We start from the raw sequence: 19,735 nt of genomic DNA, 5'->3' as shown, positions 1-19,735 counted from the left end.
TCAGTATAGGTTAATAATCATTGCAGACATTTGCCGAATGTATGTGTTATGTGGTCCAATACTAACCATTAATATGCAGTCATGTATTCTTGATTTTTGTTCACCGTGGCCAACCATGGTTGGCCACGGTGGACAAAAATGCGTCTAGACGGTCAAAACGGGGACGGAAGTTATTTATGGTGCACATAATTCCTTTGATTTGATTGGCTTCGATTATATCCGGGCATATAATCCTCGCTTCCCATTGGTCGATTTATGGTGACCATTAATATGCAGTCATGTATTCTTGATTTTTGTTCACCGTGGCCAACCATGGTTGGCCACGGTGGACAAAAATGCGTCTAGACGGTCAAAACGGGGACGGAAGTTATTTATGGTGGACATAATTCCTTTGATTTGATTGGCTTCGATTATATCCGGGCATATAATCCTCGCTTCCCATTGGTCGATTTATGGTGACCATTAATATGCAGTCATGTATTCTTGATTTTTGTTCACCGTGGCCAACCATGGTTGGCCACGGTGGACAAAAATGCGTCTAGACGGTCAAAACGGGGACGGAAGTTATTTATGGTGGACATAATTCCTTTGATTTGATTGGCTTCGATTATATCCGGGCATATAATCCTCGCTTCCCATTGGTCGATTTATGGTGACCATTAATATGCAGTCATGTATTCTTGATTTTTGTCCACCGTGGCCAACCATGGTTGGCCACGGTGGACAAAAATGCGTCTAGACGGTCAAAACGGGGACGGAAGTTATTTATGGTGGACATAATTCCTTTGATTTGATTGGCTTCGATTATATCCGGGCATATAATCCTCGCTTCCCATTGGTCGATTTATGGTGACCATAAATATGATTTATGGTGACCATAAATATGATTTATGGTGACCATAAATATGTAGTCATGTATTCTTGATTTTTGTCCACCGTGGCCAACCATATACGTGTGCCCTCGCCCCGCGAATTGCTTGCTCTCTTTTGAATGAGATTAGCACGTAAGAAACAATTATTTTTATCACATAGACACTTTGAAATTTTAGTGGCCCGATCGGGCCACCAAATTTCAACTTTTGGAAATTTTGGTGGCCCGACATCAAGTTTTGGTGGCCCCGGGCCACCGGGCCACCGCTAGTGTCGAGCCTTGTATAAGGTTGGGATGACACGATCTCTAGCAGGTACCAATGCCATAATAAAAATATTGTTTGTTTGCCCTCACCCGACCGACCCACCAAAAAGGGGCTGACTCAAAAAATTTTATTGATATTTCCCATTCTTTTTTACAAATTGTATCACTGTACATTAAATAAATCTGTAAGCAATACAGTGTTCGAAATATAAGGGCTATCCATTTGTCCTCACTTGTCCATTGCCACGGAGGACAAGTAGACCTGTCCATGCAGTAGCTTGTCCGCTGGACAAGCAGCTTTTTAGAGCAACTTTTTAGAGAAATTTTTCATAATTTTCTACCATCGCTTGAATTAAATCATTGTGCATCTTTGTGTTCTTGCAAGTTTGGTGCCTAATGTGAACTGTTAGTGAACTGTATTAAAATTACAAAGTAAGATATTGGGTCTAAAGTTTAATTTGATTAAATGTATTACACATTTACTATATTTCTATGTTAATAATCAGGACAAGCAAAAATATCTTGTAGCTTGTCCGTCGGACAACCAATATTTTTTCCTTATTTCGAGCACTGTGCACAATACATTATATGTACCAAGCAAAACAAACATTCAACATAAGAGGTATCTCCATACAAGCACACCATGTTGACACCATGCTAAATTTGTAAAAAGACCCCCTCAAAAACAAAACAAAAGCATACCTACCTACCCAAACTTTTCAGCCTGGGTCGGGTGAGGGCAAACAGGGCAAGATTTTTTTAATTGTGGCCCAAGACTCTCTGGGAAATGGGTGGAGTATGAATTAGTGCAGCATTTAGCTGTTGATATGTTTTTGCAGCAGTAACGTCTTCTCAGCAGCTAACGTATACAGTAAGTAATGTGATGGATTATAGTTAGTTAGTTAGTTAGTTAAGAATAATGGTTAGTAATAGGCCTAGCCTAATGTGTCACCCATATCTGGCGATTTCATGAATCGTTCGATTCTGGGTCTATAGCCGTGTATAATATAATGCACCTGACGTTACTTGATAAATGGGGTGATGTGCCGTATTATACTAGCCTGCCTTGTGCCTGTGGCAACGCGATGAAAAATTCGTCAGACCATTTTTTGGCACGCCCAGCAGATTTTTCCTCGCCTGCCGGAGCTCGCTTTTGAATTATGTAAAGTGTTTTATGTGACAGTGTGGGTATCTAATAAGATCAAAATATCTGTTAAAACCTATTTAGAAAAAAATCACCTACTATCCCTATACTTATAGAGGCCATGATCAATCGTATGAGAATGAGCTCATTTAAAACACAAGATGATTTGCTTGCTGTACACACACACACGTACCCGCACGCACGAATGTACGCACGCCCTCCCTACATACAGCTCCACGAAGAATACTCACCAGGTGAGGATTGTTGTATCTTGTATCTTGGCTCCCTCTCTTGTATTTCACAAGGCATTCGATTACATCGAAGTGCGGGGATTATCTAGAGAAACAGAAGATTATTACTGCCTCTAATTCTCTAAATATTAGTGTTTCAAATCACCAGAATTTTCCACACATAAACTAACTCTAAAGTTAGATAGGGTTAATCTCTCGAACTCAGTGAGATAGAGAAGCAAACGACAGTGGGTGCAATAAAAATCTTTCCGGGAATTTCACTTTTTGCCGCCGCATTTGAGAAAATGAATAATACGTGAAATTGGTCTAAAACAGCTTCGTTAAACATGGACATGTACAAACTGTAGATTCCCTTTCCTCGGAATACCATAGCAGCCTTTCAGCCGTAACAACTAAAAGTAAGTATAACTGAATTGGAATTTAGGAACAATTAAATAGCAACTAGCAAGCAAGTGCTACATCATGAATATCTCCCTTCTGCGCAAAAAACATCATATGTAGTTAAAGTACATCTACCACATTGACGACTCTTCACTGCAGTATATGCCACATCCATCCCGTATCTTGGAATTCACCAAGACATTGGCCTCAGGTGGAACGTCCACATTGACAACATATGTGTGAAGGCCAACAGATTGTTAGGCTTCCTGCGCCGGAATCTGGGCTGCAGCCATCAGCTCATTAAGGAAAGAGCATACAAAACTTTTGTACTACCAAGCCTGGATTACTGCTCATCAGTGTGGGACCCACACCAAGAGAAATATAGATACAACTATAAGACGTATAAGCTAGAAATGATACAAAACAGATCTGCAAGATTTGTTACAAACACCTATGGACGATATAGCAGTACGTCAGCTCTTAAGGACCAACTCGGGTGGCAACAACTCATGAGTCATGTATCGTAGATGTTGTGCCCAAACTTGGAATCTTGCACAAACTTGGAATTTCAGCGTATCCACAGTTTGTGCAACCAATCTTGAGATTGGGCAAACAGAGGTAAACAGAGCTTGCACAAACATATGATTATTATGATTTCAAATGTTATATCATAACTATAAGGTCGTATACCTTCTTTCCTCAATGTGTTTGGCACCTTTGTATAAATATTAAATGATTATAATAAATAATTGGATAAATATGAAATAAATCTCTTCCTATAGTTTGCACCATGCACACCACACTCGCTATGAGCGGTTGTTGAATCACCGAGTCGACTGTTTTCAGTTTGCCCAATCTTGAGATTGGTCAGCCAAACTAGGGAATCCGCAGTTTGGGCAGCACAATCGCTGCACAATCTCGAGATTGTGCAGATTCCAAGTTTGGGTACGACATAGACGCTTTAACTCGAGTGTAGACTGTGTAGTGATGTATCATTGTATGTAAATCACCAGTCATAGCAATACCGGCAAATAGATATCTGATCCTTGGGGTGTCCAAGTAGTTAATGCCTCACTAAAACCATCTAGACAGTGTGCAGAAGCAGCAAAAAAGGCAAACAAGGTGCTAGGAGTCATCAGAAGGTGTTTTACCGACAGGTAGAGGCTCACCATTGTTCCCTTATACATGTCCTTGGTCCGCCCACACCTTGAATTTGCTATACAAGCTTGGAGACCATATTTGATAAAGGACATAGAGCTCCTTGAAAAAGTTCAGAGACGAGCGACTAAACTAGTGGAAGGGTTGGGTAGCTTGTCATACTAGCAAAGACTTCAAAGGCTGAATCTTGCTACTCTAGAGACGCGTAGAGAGAGAGCTGATCTTATCGAGACCTACAAGATTATGACAGGCTTGGAGAATATTGATCATAGAACATTTTTTTCACCCGCAATCCTGTCCACCACCAGAGGTCACAGCATGAAACTGTACAAAGAGCGCAGTCGTCTTGAACTACAGAAAAACATTTTCTCTCAGAGAGTGATTGACAGCTGGAACAGCCTTCCCCAACATGTTATTGCGGCAAAGGACGTGCTCTCATTTAAAATCGAATTAGGCCGCTATTGGACAGTTCAGGGTTTTATATAAGCCGCGCAAGCTGCCTAACCCTTGATAGCCATGCAAACACTTGATCAGTTGATGTGTGGCTGTACAGTACAATAAATACAGTGTCAGGTACCAGATCGGAAAAAACCCACATATTTCGGCACCTGCACTGCAACAACAACGCATTCAAATTCTCCTTTTTTCCCCGGATGATTCCAATCTGGAACAACCTTACCTAGGCCTAACCGTGGGTGTTGTGGAAGCAGCGGCGAGCAACGGATGTTGACATTTCTAAGTCAAGGCTTCACTCCCACATGCACGCAAACCCACTTTAAGAGGACACCAGTTGCATTGCACTCACATCATTATGCACCAGTTTGTTTATTGGGTTTATCCCTAAAGGCACTTACTACCTTGTCATTATATCCAGTGTAGTGGACACCAAAGACACCGACAAGTACGAGAACATAACATAACTTTCACCGCCAAACGCTAGGGCCAAAATATATACGCAATGTGTCGCCACCGCGTGGGAAATATAGTAACTAAACTTATGTTTTCAAGCTTGTCTTATGCTATATATTTAATGAAATGATATATCTGTAAAAACTTAGCTCAGAGTTTCTATCGATTTGAAAATTAATGTATGTATTATATTTTTTAAATAAGCATAAATCTTTTGATTCCCTGAAATAATTATTTTTGATAATGACGTCACGAATCGCGCTTCTGCTAGAAACTGCAGTTTATTGCTAATATTACAATATAAAATTCCAATTAAAATTTACCAAAGAGACATATATCTTCATATTACTTACAGATGGGGTTTTTATTTACCACAGTATTTAATAAACCTTGTAAATGTTTAGTTAAGAGTTTTCGTGACGTAATATTCGTCATCAAAATGGCTGCATTAATCACGTGACCTTTCTGCTTTTGTGAGCGCAGTTTCCAGGTAGATTTTTAGCTGCAAGTTTTAGTGGAATACTTGCGTATTAACAGCGTAGTTTAACATTTTATTATTTTCAGCTTATTTGTCAATACTTAAAGAATACGGCCAGTTAAATTTTAGTATTAAAAATCAACTGGCAGCAAAGAAAACATTGATTAAATATTTCGGTTTGGCGTGGTAAATTTGTCGGAATCGAATGGTGTGACCGAATACTGACATCTTGATTAACAATATCGTTTTCTGTTTCTATTATATGATTGTTATCATACTTTCTCATAACATATTTGTCGTCTGTTGCTTGTTATTGTGCTATTATTGAGGTTTCTACTATATGGTCAGCGTTATGAACTACATACTCAGTACAGTACATCAATACAATACTCAATACTAATTACTATACAGTCTATAGTCAATACTAAACAATACTCAATACTGACAATAGTAACAAATGTTGTTCTTTAACTTCTAGTTCTAAGTTCTAACGTACTCGTGAATGATAACAAAATTACATTATATCTATGTTAATAATAGCCTGTTGAAGACATTTGTTCTAGCACAATGCCACTGAAAAACCGAGTTACAATAGGCAACTTGTGATGTTCACACGTTCCAATCCGCGTCGGCGCATGTGTTGGACTTGAGTTGTGAACACTAGTTATTACTGATACTAGTCTTAATGAAGAGTTTAATTTTAAACGTTCTGCGTGGCAAGTCTGTAATGATGTGGTGTGGAGTATGTGGGGATCACAGGCACTTGGGACAGAGTCAGTAAAAATTGAAAATAATATGAACGCACATTCACAAATACTACTGTACGGTGTACCTCTCAATTACAGTTCCACTGTTGTGTCACTGTATATCAACTCTCCTTCATAAAAACTAACGTCAAACGCTCCCGCACTCGCCGCTGCGAGTGTGCTGTGTCGCCATGATAATATATATATAGAGAAGGTAGGAAACTCCGTTTGCGTGATTTGCGACGATCACTCCTCGATTCTTTCACATTTCACAAACATTTAACGCATCTACGACCTCCATCTTGGGCTCGTTCTGCTCTATAGTCCACTGAACAAAACTATGTAACTACCGTGGCTGAGAAGTGCAGCAGTCCTATGTAATCTGACTTCAAACACAGAAATTTTGCAGTTCGTGCCGATTCATCAAGACGATTCGCGAATCCGATCGGGCCCGGTGGCGTCGGGCGCCGCGGAGCCGTGATTTGTTTACTTGGATACCGGTGCCGATCGGATTTGTGAATCGTCTACAATCCTGATGAATCGGCACGAACCGCGGGACTTCTGTGTTTGAAGTCACATTACAAAGCAAGGTGGCACTTCTCGGCCACGGTAGTTACATAGTTTTGTTCATTGGACTATAGAGGGCAGAACGAGCCCAAGATGGAGGCAAACTCCACGACAGATGGCGCTCTCGCTCTGGCTCAATTCTACCACTGCCACAAGCTGATTTCCGTAAGAATTTCTTACGCTTTTTTACTATAGGTTTTACAGCGACCCCGTTACTCCTGGTCCTATGTGATACGGTGTTTACTTATAAAAGCTGCAAAGATAATAAAAGTCGGACCATTATTTCATGAGAAATTTGATAAAATAGTGATACGAAATAGTGCGCCCATTTACTACTTTCAAATCATTACGCTGTTTACTAAACGAAGTTCACGTATTTATCATGAATTTTCAGGATGCTTGCCAATATACCTAATTCTCGAACATTGTCTTTTATACATTTTTCCGTATTCAGCTTAAAACATCTAAATTTGTCCACCAACAAACATGCAAATCATAGAAATTTCTAATGTTTTGTTCGACGGCGACTTCGCGGCCGTTGGCTTGCCATTTGCTGGATTTCCCCGGAGCTCCGCCCACTGTAAAAATAGTGCTAGCATTGTGGCAGTGGTATATCCTGAGTGTGGGAAGGGGGCGCTGCATGCAGTTTGAGATGGAGGTTGTAGATGCGTTAAATGTTTGTGAAATGTGAAAGAATCGAGGAGTGATCATCGCAAATCGCGCAAACAGAGTTTCCTACCTTCTCTATATATATATATTATCATGGCGACACAGCACACTTGCAGCGGCGAGTGCGGGAGCGTTTGGCGTTAGTTTTTATGAAGGAAAGTTGATATACAGGGACACAACAGTGGAACTGTAATTGAGAGGTACACCGTACGGTAGTATTTGTGAATGTGCGTTCATATTATTTTCAGTTTTTACTGACTCTGTCCCAAGTGCCTGTGGTGGGGATCATCAGGATCCAGTTCCACAGACATGGATTAACTTTAACTTGGAGTTAGTAAACTCTGAGTTAAATTTGGGTTTCATAAACATGGATTAAATCCTGAGTTAAGTAACTCAGAGTTGAATGTTTTAACTCGGAGTTAGTATCCCATAATTCCACGTAGTTAGAACAGACAAACATGATAGACGCATAGACGATAGACGTATGATAGACGCACGAACATGGTAGTGTAATGAAAAAACGTTATAATGAAAACCGGCAGCGATAAATAAATGAGGGAAAATATTTTGCCAATGCGGGATTGAACCCGCGACGACCGCGTCATTAGCACGATGCTTTAACAGCTTAACCACAAGTCTTCAATGTTTTAGTTTGTATAACTAACCATAAGTAACATATTAAATTTAAAATTTATCTATGTATAAGTATTGTTTCATTAACGGTATGTGACTTATCCTAAGAAATATTTCTATTCAACTCCAATCCTGATCTAGCATCAGGCTGAGTCATATCATATCATTAAAATATTAAACGTGTCTTATTATGTATGTCAAAAACCAGTGGCTAGGATTTAATTACAAATGTGGATATTGCAAAAACTTTAAACAGGCTGTAATTAGAAATTGTTATTTAAATAAGCTTAATTAGTCTGTCACTCGTCACGAAATTGTCGAAAATTTATTCTGGACTGAAAATTTTATCACATCAACCGAGTGTAATGGAATTGCCAGATGGCTTGCAATGAAGTTGTCAGTCTGTTAGTGTGCGCATTTACTTTTGACTAGTTTCTGTGTTAGTGGTGAGGCTGTTTCACCACTACTAACACTGTAACAACTCTGACATCTAAAAGCACTGATGGTGCGCAGGCAGGCAATAACATGCTCAGTTCATACTGGTTGTCACGATTGTCACAATTCATTCATATTTATCTGAACATAGTTTGTGTAATTAAGTTATTTAAGCTACATTTGAATTGATACGATACATGCTTTGTCTTCACCAGCAAAGAAGCATGTTTACTTGTAGCATGCTTATAGTGGATTACCATGAGATTGAAAGATGTTATGATTTCGAAATTGCCATATATTGATTGTTAAGATATACAGCTTCGTTTGCATGCAAAAATTAAATGTGTAGCATGTATGCTTCGTGTCGGCGAATTCACACTAGATTTTCTCTTTATTTTGCAGATTTTCTTTTGTACATACTTCATTTGTATATACTGTATATCATGAGCACCACAGGCACCTCGCGTGCAAGTAGGTCGAAGGATCAAAAACCAACAAAGACACAGACACAGCCTAGCAAACCAGTAGGTCTGCCTCAGGTAAGGTTCCCGTGTAACTTTGGCTAGTGATGATCCACTGAGTTCACTCCGTAGTTGAACGATAAACGAAAAGTATAAAGCAATTTGTTTGATCACTTGCAGTATGTAATCTCACTTGTTTGTGTGTGATAAGACACTGACGTTCTGCCTCTATCATCGCCTAATAATTATCGGGTAACTGTGAAACATCGTGTAGTAAACGACAGGCGAGGAAAGATTTGTTTGGCTGCTCTCCTTGCGTTATTTCGTTTGTGTTTGTTCTTGTTTTGTGATTTGTCGTCTGCTCTTGTTATTCACCCGCGTGTAGGCGACTCCAGAACAGATACGTCAGGCGCAGATGATAACAGATTTAAATGAGGACCCAGAGTTGCAGCAGAAAATTAAACAGGTAATTTTCTTGTTTTTTCCTCGTGATTTTTCTGGGAGTAAGTTATGCAAATGCCGACTCGACAATTAGTACCCTGTTGCCACTTGAACGAATCATCGTTTTCGTGTTAATGGGCTCTCTTGGGAAAAAGACTAGGTACTACTACTAGTCTAAAATCTAAATGTCTCCGGATCTTTCTAAATGGCAAGTCGGATCGTACGTAGGACGCATTTTCAAGAAGCTAATTATTTCTTTGTGCACTCTGTTTTGTGTTAACTGTCGCTAACAGAATCGTAACTATGCTTAGAATGCGTGTGGATAGAGTTGTATGAGGCGGTTGGTCACCCAACCGTACTCATGGTGTGATACCTTGTTGTATCGTCTAAGTACGCTTGGGTAGGGATGTTTCAGGCGATGGTTGTTTAGCCATACTCATGCTCATGCGTGTCGGTTGTTGTATTGTACACAGGGCATGAAATTAGCACCAGCCCACTGGCATATGTTGACAAATTATTTGGAGGGCCAGTAACATTGGCAAAACACCGGCCCTCCGAGCCGGTGGTTTCACCCGTTTTAGCGAGTACCTACATTTTTAGCTCGCCTTGACATTGTCAATCTGAGCTATTGCCATGGGTCGTCGTTCGTCCGTCCGTCTGTCCGTCAACATTTGGCTACGGTCAGCGATAACTCAGAAACCGTTTGACCCACATGTTTGAAATTGGGTATTGTTGTTACTGCTATGCTCCCATATTAAACGTCCTATTTTGGAGCACGGCAGTCGACGTACTTTCGAGCCACGGCAATTTTTTGCCAAAAATGGGAATTGCCATTAGTCAGTTTAGGTTCAACGGATTTTGCTCATTTTTAGCTCACCTTGACATTGTCAAGCTGAGCTATTGCCATGGGTCGTCGTCCGTCGTACGTCTGTCCGTCCGTCTGTTCGTCAACATTTCGCTACCGTCAACGATAACTCAGGAATCGTTTGGCCCACATGTTTGAAATTGGGATAGTTGTTACTGCTATGCTCCCATATTAAACGTCCTATTTTGGAGCACGCCAGTCGACGTACTTTCGAGCCACGGCAATTTTTTGGCAAAAATGGGAATTGCCATTAGTCAGTTCAGGTTCAACGGATTTTGCTCATTTTTGGTATGTGAATGAATAAGGGGTAGGGGTTTTGATATTAAAAAAAATATTATGCAAATTAGGTATGGTTTGGCAATTATATAGCATATTATATAGACACAAACAGTCTGTGGTGTCACACTCGTCTGGTTTCTGAGGTATGGTTTATCCCGCTCTCTGCATGGGATATTATTACGCGGTCAGCGCCGTGCGTGAATCGGGGATCACACAAGGGGTTGGCTTGGGGGCTTAATAAGGGAGAGCAGCGATGCAGCGCGTATTGGAGGCGAGCTGACCGTAGATGTTCATTAGTGTTCACTCAGGACGTTGGCGGCGACGGACAACGGACGAGTCGCCAGCGAGGGGAGGCAGCCGACGGTGGTGCGGTTCAACAAAACACATCCGAGGCCGACGTGGACGTCCGACGCAGCAACATACCTGAGCAACGACAAGCGTCGCAATGACATCAACGACACAGTCGGTAAGCCTAGTCGCCATCGACCTCTTTTTCTCCCTCCGCGCCTCGTCTCGTGCGTACTATATCAATCCTTCTACCCTGTGTGAATGTCCGTGTACCGCGCAAGGGAGATTGTGTCGGAGCCATCTGTTCCAGTGGTCCCTTTCTCAGGGGCGGGCTGCAGCTTCTGGGGGGTGCGTGTGGTGCCAGCAGCTGTGACAGACCACTTTGCCACTGGGATCCATTCAATCCGTCTTCTGGTCTATCTCTTTCTTTTCTCACGTCTCGTTGCTCCTCACATTCAAGCGCCATCCTCGAGAGGTTACGCCCTCGCTTCCTGTCTCGAGCGTCAATGAAAATGTGTCTGTTGGCAAAACACAGCTGAGACCCGCGGCGCGATGCCTTGCGCGTCTGTGCAGACACTATTTCCGTAGTGCGAACGGAGCGTCAACATTCACACAGACAGAGAGCGCGCGACCACGATGGGTCGTCGCGCGGTCCGGCATCTCCTGAGGCGATAAAAATGAGATCCGAATGCGTATAAAAAATAGAAGCTGAAAATGACTGTAGAGGCAGAATAAGCCAAAGGGGAATAGAACTCGCAGAAATGTGTCAGCGGGCAGAGATAGGCATGCTTTGTTTACTTGCGTATGATCTTCCGTAACGGGCGTCTGAATTGGTGATCCGCCACCACACCCCACACACACGCAACGCAGCAGCACGCGCCGCGCGCGCGGGGCAGCGCGCAGCATGTATCGTTCGCTTTTCAGGGTATCACACGAGCACCAGCAATGGATGATGCATAACGACAGTAGACAGCACCAGCACGCAACAGCACACGAGACCAACACACAACGACTCGTACGATCCATGGCCAACCAAACGATCACCCTGCCGAGTATCTCAGGAACCATGCACATCGTTCATACAAGACTTTCCCAAGACGTACATGTGCAGGGGCTCGACAGGCAGGAGCGACAGTGATGTAGACATATATGCTTCGCCCATAAACAGATGCACTGTGTTGAACCAGTCTTGATGTTCGGTGTCACGACCACACACACCATCAGTGTTCATTCACACCACCAACCACAACAGCCTGTCCGCCTGGTGTGTCATGTACCCATACCTAACACACATACCCGCACAAACTGGTCTGCTTTAGCCACTCGAATCTACTCACACTTCTCTATCCTCCTCTCTCTCGTCTCTCTAACATCTATTTGCTCGCGCATTGACAGCCAGGCTACAGTTTACAGAGAGTTTTGCCCAGGATCATGTTTGAGTGTAGAATTTCGTAGAAAAAAGGTGTGTGTGGGATCCAGGTAAAAATATTGGGCGTATTATGATTTTGACATCAGAAGTAAGTTTTTGTGTCACTTGACAAATGCCAGTTATACGAGTTATGCGTCAATCAATATATGTTGTGATTATAGGTATGGTAATAGTGCAAGTTTCACGATGTCCAGGCTATGTTTACGTAAGTGAATCTATAGAGTGGTAGTGAGTTTTTCATGGGTCATTCTCACTGCTAGTGATCTTAGTTCTTGCGCTGTCATTGCGATGATTTTGCACGACACGGTCGTTTGAGTCGAAGGTGTTTACTCCCCACGGAGCGATCTGCCAAAAGACCACAGTAGATCAGCGAACAGCATGGTCGGGAAAAAGGTATCATCTCGTGTGTTGGTATTCGTCCGCTCGCACCCCCTGCAGTTGTCCAAGTGCCTGTAAAGCGTCAGCAAGCGAGTTGTTTAGCACGAAGGGAGAGTTAGTGTTTGTCCTCCATCAAGGTCGTGTGATGTGCAGTCTGCCGTGTTTCTACCATGATCGATTAGCTTGGAAATCAGAAAGTAAGCGTAGATGTTGCGTCGAAATGAGATTGGGCAATAAGTCTAGCATATAGTATACATTGAAGGTAATTTCCTAGCAATATCAGTTAGTGGGTTTTTGTTTCCAACGCAGTCACTGTAAGCGATTTATTACTCAATCGCTTGTCTTAAACAATGAACTCTAGAGTGTAAATTACAGAACGAACGTGATGTATAGGTTATTTTACGGTGTGATTGTATTTGTTTGTCTTAGCAGCATCAGACTTGGAGTCGTATATTGCCATCAAGAGGCACATGGGTACCAGCTTAATGGCTGACCCCCACTTTATACTGCGTGCAGCCGCAGTCTCCAACTAATGAACCAGTTCAAGCTCACAAGTCCCACAGCGACAACTAAACAATGTCAGCTGTTGGGGTGTAAGTCCTTCCTGCAGTCTTGTTAGTGTAGGTTAGAATTGTTTTTGTCTGAAATTCAAGAATACTTTGTGCGCTAGGGTATGGATCAGCGCGTGTTGTGTGCGTGATTCGGCCAGTCCCGAACTTATACCCGCTGCAATGTTGCGGTTAGGCGCTGAAATAACGTAATTCATGCCTACTGAAAATATGTTGGCCCACGACGCGTCAGGACCAGTAACTCTATCTACGTCGGACGACGTACTGAAATACACCACGACAAGACGCAGCCTGTCTATAAAGGTCATGCGGAGAGAGCTGGCCCCGTTTATAGGGGACACGGCAGGCTAAAATTCGAGCAGGGTCGCTGCTACTACCGCGGACAAGTGATGGACGATGCGTAATGATATTAATCGCTCCGTCGGACAGTTTTGGTGCAACCAGTGGCGCAGCGCGCCTCGGACGATGGGGCGGAACACTGGCGTCGGATGCCGGGCGATCAGCCAGAGTCGAGTCCATTCTACGTGATGGCCGGAGGCCCCAGGCGACCGCGGCCGCACAGATGCCCCGCGCACAAGTCTATTCCGCCGGCAGGCCGCCTCCTAAGCCAGCGCAGGCAGCAAGGCAACAGCAGGGCAACGCAGCTACGGCGTCCGCGGATGACAGCGTCGCAGGCTTCAGCAGGCGCCGGCAGGAAAGACAGCAGAAGGACGCGGCTGCCGCCCGCATCCAAAGTGAGTTTGCGTTGGTACTTGGGTGTGTGTGCGCGTTCTGGCGTGTGTCATAGTGGACGTGTGCATGTATATCTTCGTGTGTGCTCATATTTATATAGCTATGCAGTGAATCCATGTTTACACCTTGGATTTTGTCTTCCAACTGAGGTTTCATGTGAAAATATTCGCATGTCCAGATGGTTGGTGAACTTGGCAAGTTGGCATATCTCTCTCTTTCTCCTTTGCTTTTCTATCCCAGTCTCTGTCTCTCAGTTTGTCTCTCCTGCCCTCCTCCTTCTCTCCCTCTGCCTTTCTTCCCGCCTCTATCTCCCGCTCTCCTCTCTCTCATCTTTCGCGCCTTCGCTGCCTCCTTTGTCTCTCTCCTTATCACCCTTTCATCTATGTCTCTATTTGTATCTCTGCTCCCTCTCTCTCGCCTTTCTCTATTCTTTCTCGATCTCTCTCTTTCTCGTCTCTCTATCTCTCTCTCTCTCTCTCTCTTTTCTTCGAACGAGATCATCGTTCGATCTCGATCTCTCTCTCGCGACAATCTGTCTCTCTCTCCCATCGTCTTCATCTGGCGATCTCTCTTCTCTCTCTTCTCTCTCCTCCCAACGCCATCTCTCTCTCCTATTCACTGATAGCTTACTACCGTGGACATGATTACCCACCAGTCTCGCTGTGGAGATGCCCGTAACCCCATGGATGGCCTCGACGTGGCAAATTCGGTGCTGTGGATTGGCTCCGACTCAGACTTCACACCCTACAGCACCTCGTCCAGCAACGTGACCAAATTCTTACGCAAGAAGAAACTCCGCCCGGTGTGGTGTTGTGTATGTGTGTGGTGTGCCACGTGTATGTCCGCTGCGTGGCGTACGTGTGTGCATGCATGTGTCGTGCGTACGTGTGTGGCGTGCACCCACGCGCCGGCGGTGCGTGTGTTGCGTGCATGTACGGTGCTTCTGTCGTGCCGGCATGTGGCGTCGCGTACGTATGCTGCGTATCGTACATGTGCGTGCGTACGTAGAGTGCCATACGTGTGTGTGGTGCCGGTGGTGTGCGTGCATGTGCGTGCTCGTGGTGTTGGTGCATCGTGCGTGCGGTACGTGTGTGCGTCGCGTACGTGCGTGCATTGGCGTGCCGTACTGTGTGTGCTGCGTACATGTGCGTGCACCGCGCTGTGCGTGGCGTATGTGCGTGCAATGTGCGTGCGTACGTGTGTGCGTCGTCATGTGCGTGCGTACATGTGCGTGCATTACGTGTGTGCGTGCCACGCGCTGTAGCGTGCGCGTGCGTGCGTGTGTGCGTGCATGGTGCGTGCGGTGCCGATGTGTGTCGCGTCGCCGTGCATGTGGCGTGCGTACGTGGTGGTGCGTGCACTGTGCCGTGCGTACGTGTGTGCGTGCGTGCACGTGACAGGTGTACCGTTACTCAGTAACGCTCATTAGCTCCCAGAGCATGAATAGCAGATCCGCCAGGTCTTCCAGGGCGTGGTGCTATCTTCATCATTGTGCTGTCAACTGGTGACGGATGTAATAGTGCTTAATTGTGTGGCCAGACATAAAAAGCAGATTGAGCTCGAGAATCGGGGCGTGATCCATACCCACCATGACGACACAAAATATTTTCCGCTTTCTCATCGTTCTCTGCACCGCACAAGCGGTCCAGTGATCTAAATCTCACCTCTCGGCTGTAGGCCATGTAATTTGTTGGGCTCCATCGTCTCATCGGCTAAATTGTCTCCTCCCAAGTGGTGAGTTGTGGCATCCAGCTGTGGCCACATCACGCACCGATCCCTCGCTCGCCGCTGCCGCCCTACGGGACCAGCCCGCTCTCCCGTCGCCGCGTGAATCGTTCGCCGCGCTGTGGCAATAACCGTCTTTGTCTCGCGTCTCTTCTCGCGCGGAGTGCTTCCAGCGTCACGCGTGCCCGCTGCGCCGTCCAGCAAAACGGCGGTGCGGAAGTTCCCTCACTGTGATCAGCTGCGGAGGCGGTCGGCGGCCGGCCCGGCGGCGGCGGCGGAGCGATTCGGCCGCCAGCAGCTGGCACGGGCGCAGTTTGATGGCAAGGGAGCACCGACCAGGGCCCCAGTATGCCCTCCAGCATTCCGACCGCCGAGACGAAGGATGAGACCAGCAGAACCAGGTTCGTGCGCGGCGCGCATTCCGCGATACGGGTAATACGGCTCCAGAGAGTCAGCGAGTTTCGCGTAAGTAGAGCGTATTAATTATCATTAGTAGGTAGTAAGTAAGTAGTAGGAATAATAATAAATCTTTATTAATTAGGTAGTAGTGGTAAGTGGTAGTGGTCAGTGGTAGTGGTAGTTCGACGTCGTCATAGTAGTAGTCAGCAGCACAGCAGCCTTAGTGTAGTAGTAAGTAGTTAGATTTATGACGTGCCAAGCACTGAAATAATTTGACACTTTATGAAGTGAGTTCGCTTCCCCAACAAATTATGACTCAGAAACAGCTAAATGAAATGTGCCTCCTGGCGAAATTATTCGCGAGTGAGATAATGCATATTGAGGACCTAAGATGTTTTACTTAACTGCTGGCACTTAAATATTGGTTGAGATGATCAGATGTTTGTTGCTTGCAGATATCTGCAGGACTGAGCCGATTCTATTGGCCCGGGCAGAACTAACCAACATCTATGATGTCAAATCAACGGCCTAACCATCCAAACCAATGCGATGGAAGTGGCAAGTAAGATGGCATCAACTCACGGCGTTTCCTATGTGCAGCTAAGTGTGAATTAGTACGCGAGCCAGACTGTGATTTCGTAGGTGCAAACAGTCCTTCGTGAGGGCCTGCATCAGTGTCAGCTTCAGGTCAGCGTAACATTGGCGAAATAAATTAAAACTGCAGCCAGTAGTCGCTTATGAGAAAATTGTCAGATGAAAGTGTATTCCGTGAGGCGCAAGAATTTGCCTCGTAAATTTGTCCAAGGCTGCAATTACTATACGCCGCAGGATAACACCAGCTGCATTATTAATTCCGCACGAAGGCTCAGGAAGCGCGTTCTTAGGTTTTGATGAGAGACGTTCTTGGTGTTTTTCGCGTGCAGAATCTCTGAGCTCCAGCGGCAGCAAGAACGGAGTGCGCTGTCGCAACAGCTACGGCTCTGCGTATCCGTCCGGCTACGCGACAGCCGGCAGCAGGCAGCAGCAGCAAGAGCACACGGCCTGCCCAGCACCTCCGAACTCCTCTTCCGTTCTGTCCTCATCGCTACAGAATGCCGCCCCGCGACGGCGCAGAGCTCGCGAGCGGATCCACAAGCAGGGTGGCGCCACAATCTGGCTACAGCGTGCCGGCATACGCGGCCCCAGGTCAGTAACGCGGCGGTTGCTGGCGGCGGCGATCGAGCAGCCGCGGCGGCGGTTACACCGACACGGGGTCAACGACGTCGGCCCATAACAGGCTCGCGCGGCGCTGCAGGTAACGCAGTCGTCACACTTACCAGGCGGCCGCCGCCGCCGCGTGGCTCTGAGAACCGAGAGTCAGTGTGGCGAGTTCTCAGTACCAGGTCGTCGTTCGCCGCTGCGCCGCCGCCCGCCTGGCCGCGGCGACGCGCCAGTCAGCAGCAGCAGCCGGGATCGTACCAGGGCGGCCCGCCGCAGCAGCAGCAGGGGTCTAAAGCTACTCAACGACTTACGGCGCGGGGCAGCACCGTCGGCTACCCTAGTGCGACGCAGTACAACCAAGGCCGGGCTAACCAGAACAACCACACGACAACCGGCGGCGCCACGTAAGCAGAATCAAACTAGACGGCTCGGGAATACGGTCGGCGTGGCGCGCCCCACGGGGAAGCTAGGGGCGCCACTGTGCGCGGGACTCGGAGGCAGCGCGTCGGCGACAGGGAAAGGATGCGGCTGGGATCGGAGGGGCAGGCGGAGCGAGCGCGCGTCGTCGCGGCAAACAGCGTCGTCGTCCGCGGAGCGGCGACAGCAGCACGAGCGTCACAAACTTGTTCGACAATGAACTGACGAAATTCGACCGAACGACGAAGAGTCTCTGGCCGGCGGTGAGTGGGGGGTTGGTTGTCACGCAGAGGTTAGCGCAGGGTTCGTGATGGGTCCCCGAAAACCTGGAAAGTCAGCTATTGTTATGTATTGGTCTCAGAAGGTCCTTAAAGTTTTAGCTCATGTCTTCTTGCTAATAGAAAAAATGGTGTGTTTCGATGTGAGCGTTTTGGTATCACGTCGTGGTTAAGTGGATGTACATAGCGCAACGATTGTATTGGCTGAAATCTTGCAGTCTAGAAAAAAAGTCCAGGAAAACTGGAAAAAACTTGCAACCACAGTGACAACCCTGTTCTATATCTCAAGCGTAATGTTGCTGCCGTTTGATATGGCTTTAGTTCGTACCGTTTGCGATGATGGTGGAACACGTAGCGTGTCGTGTATTTCGCGTAAAGTCCCCGCCCGAACCTGCCTCGGGGGTGGCACAACACTTCTCAGACATACAGTAACATCATGACCAAGCCGCTGCCGGACCTGGGCGGGAATGCCTATCTACGTGAGTCGCAGCACGTGCGGCATAGCGGCGGACGATGATGCGGGAATGTAGGGCGTGCGGTCGTCGGCATTTTAGAGCGCCTGACCTGGGGTTCAACCCATGTTGCAGTGTTTATACCAAGTCCCGACTGCCGTTGAACGTAATAAGAAAAATTGGTGTTTAAAAAATCATGAATGGGATTATCCTAAGTTTATATTATCGCAGCATAGTATATACAGTATATATATATATAATTTATATATATAGTATATATTAATTATATATATCTAGTATATATATATACTATATATATATATATATGAGAGAGAGAGAGAGAGAGAGAGAGAGAGAGATACATCAATAGTGGGGTAGTGGGCTAGTGTAGGGTGTCGTATGCCTGCAATAGTTTTTGCTATATGAACTCATATGTAATTTGACTGACGTGTATATGGTCAGTGTGCTGGACCTCAAGTAGTTTGTGTGAAAAGCGACCATCCCTGAATTCTTTGCCTATGCCACAACACAGGAATTACCAGGTGTGGTTGTCTGGTTTCAGTGTACTGGCAGCCATCCAACTTGTACAGTATACGAGGAACATCCAGGTTGTTACAGCATCACGATGTCGCGTCTGGTATGTAGCCTAGCTTCACACGAACAGCGACACCGCTGGCCGTATGCATCATAAAATACCTGTCATATGAGTAAATCGTTGAACACTTGAGACTTGTAATTATGGGCGGTTTGAATGCTATCAGACAGTGTTGGCCAACCCGGGGCAGTTGTTTGTATGTGGCGCCATGGACAAGACTGTGCGAGTTTAGTTGTAATTGTGGCGTGAGCGTGCGAGTGATAGCTAGTTAGCACATTGTTGTGAATCGGTTGCACTAGTGAGGGTGTGCTGTTGTATGTCAATAATAACCAAATGCCACCGCAACCAACGATTGACTCCCTTTTCAAGCAGTTTCATGGTTGCTTTGAGTCGATGGCAGGCAAATTCACGTGCGGTGCGGCCGACCTCTCTCTCGCGCGAAAGCGCGCTGCCACGCGCAGTCTTCATAGTAACGTACTATTTCAATGTTGTGTTTTTGTTTTATAGCCAGGTTATTATGACATGTGATCCAGGTTCCCGACGACGATGACAGGACGGGATGGATTAGCAGCCACTAATTTGGCGGTTACACGGTGAGTTTGGTGCGCAGGCCGGCTGTTGAGTCTACACGGGGGGGGGGTCGGGGTCCGCAGTGCGCCCTCTACACCCCAACCAGGGCTTAGTACATGCAACTGTAAATTCCGTGGTCATCGTTGTAGGT

The 19,735-nt window shown here is 45.8% G+C and overlaps 2 protein-coding genes across 3 annotated transcripts in view; one reads left to right on the top strand and one right to left on the bottom strand.

Moving 5' to 3' along the window:
- LOC106811446 overlaps positions 1 to 2,565 on the bottom strand; it is a 13,413-nt gene extending 10,848 nt beyond the window's left edge. The window contains exon 1 of the mRNA XM_014815064.1: positions 2,531 to 2,565. The gene's annotated coding sequence lies outside the window, so the exon portion shown is untranslated. The remainder of the gene's footprint in view (positions 1 to 2,530) is intronic.
- A 2,848-nt stretch (positions 2,566 to 5,413) lies between these two features.
- LOC106811455 (ubiquitin-associated protein 2-like) overlaps positions 5,414 to 19,735 on the top strand; it is a 29,004-nt gene continuing 14,682 nt past the window's right edge. The window contains exons 1-3 of one of the 2 annotated variants that reach the window (XM_014815073.1): positions 5,414 to 5,468; positions 8,909 to 9,045; positions 9,353 to 9,433. In XM_014815073.1, the coding sequence (XP_014670559.1) occupies positions 8,950 to 9,045; positions 9,353 to 9,433 (177 nt within the window). In that variant the 5' untranslated portion in view covers positions 5,414 to 5,468; positions 8,909 to 8,949. Of the gene's footprint in view, positions 5,469 to 8,908; positions 9,046 to 9,352; positions 9,434 to 19,735 lie in introns of those variants that run through there. The other variant, XM_014815074.1, reaches the window with a different exon arrangement.

The sequence above is a fragment of the Priapulus caudatus genome, unplaced genomic scaffold, assembly GCF_000485595.1.
Source record: "Priapulus caudatus unplaced genomic scaffold, Priapulus_caudatus-5.0.1 Scaffold541, whole genome shotgun sequence".
NCBI lineage: Eukaryota > Metazoa > Priapulida > Priapulimorpha > Priapulimorphida > Priapulidae > Priapulus > Priapulus caudatus.
The sequence above is the reverse complement of the archived record's forward strand: the minus strand, read 5'-3'. Positions and strand labels throughout refer to the sequence as shown.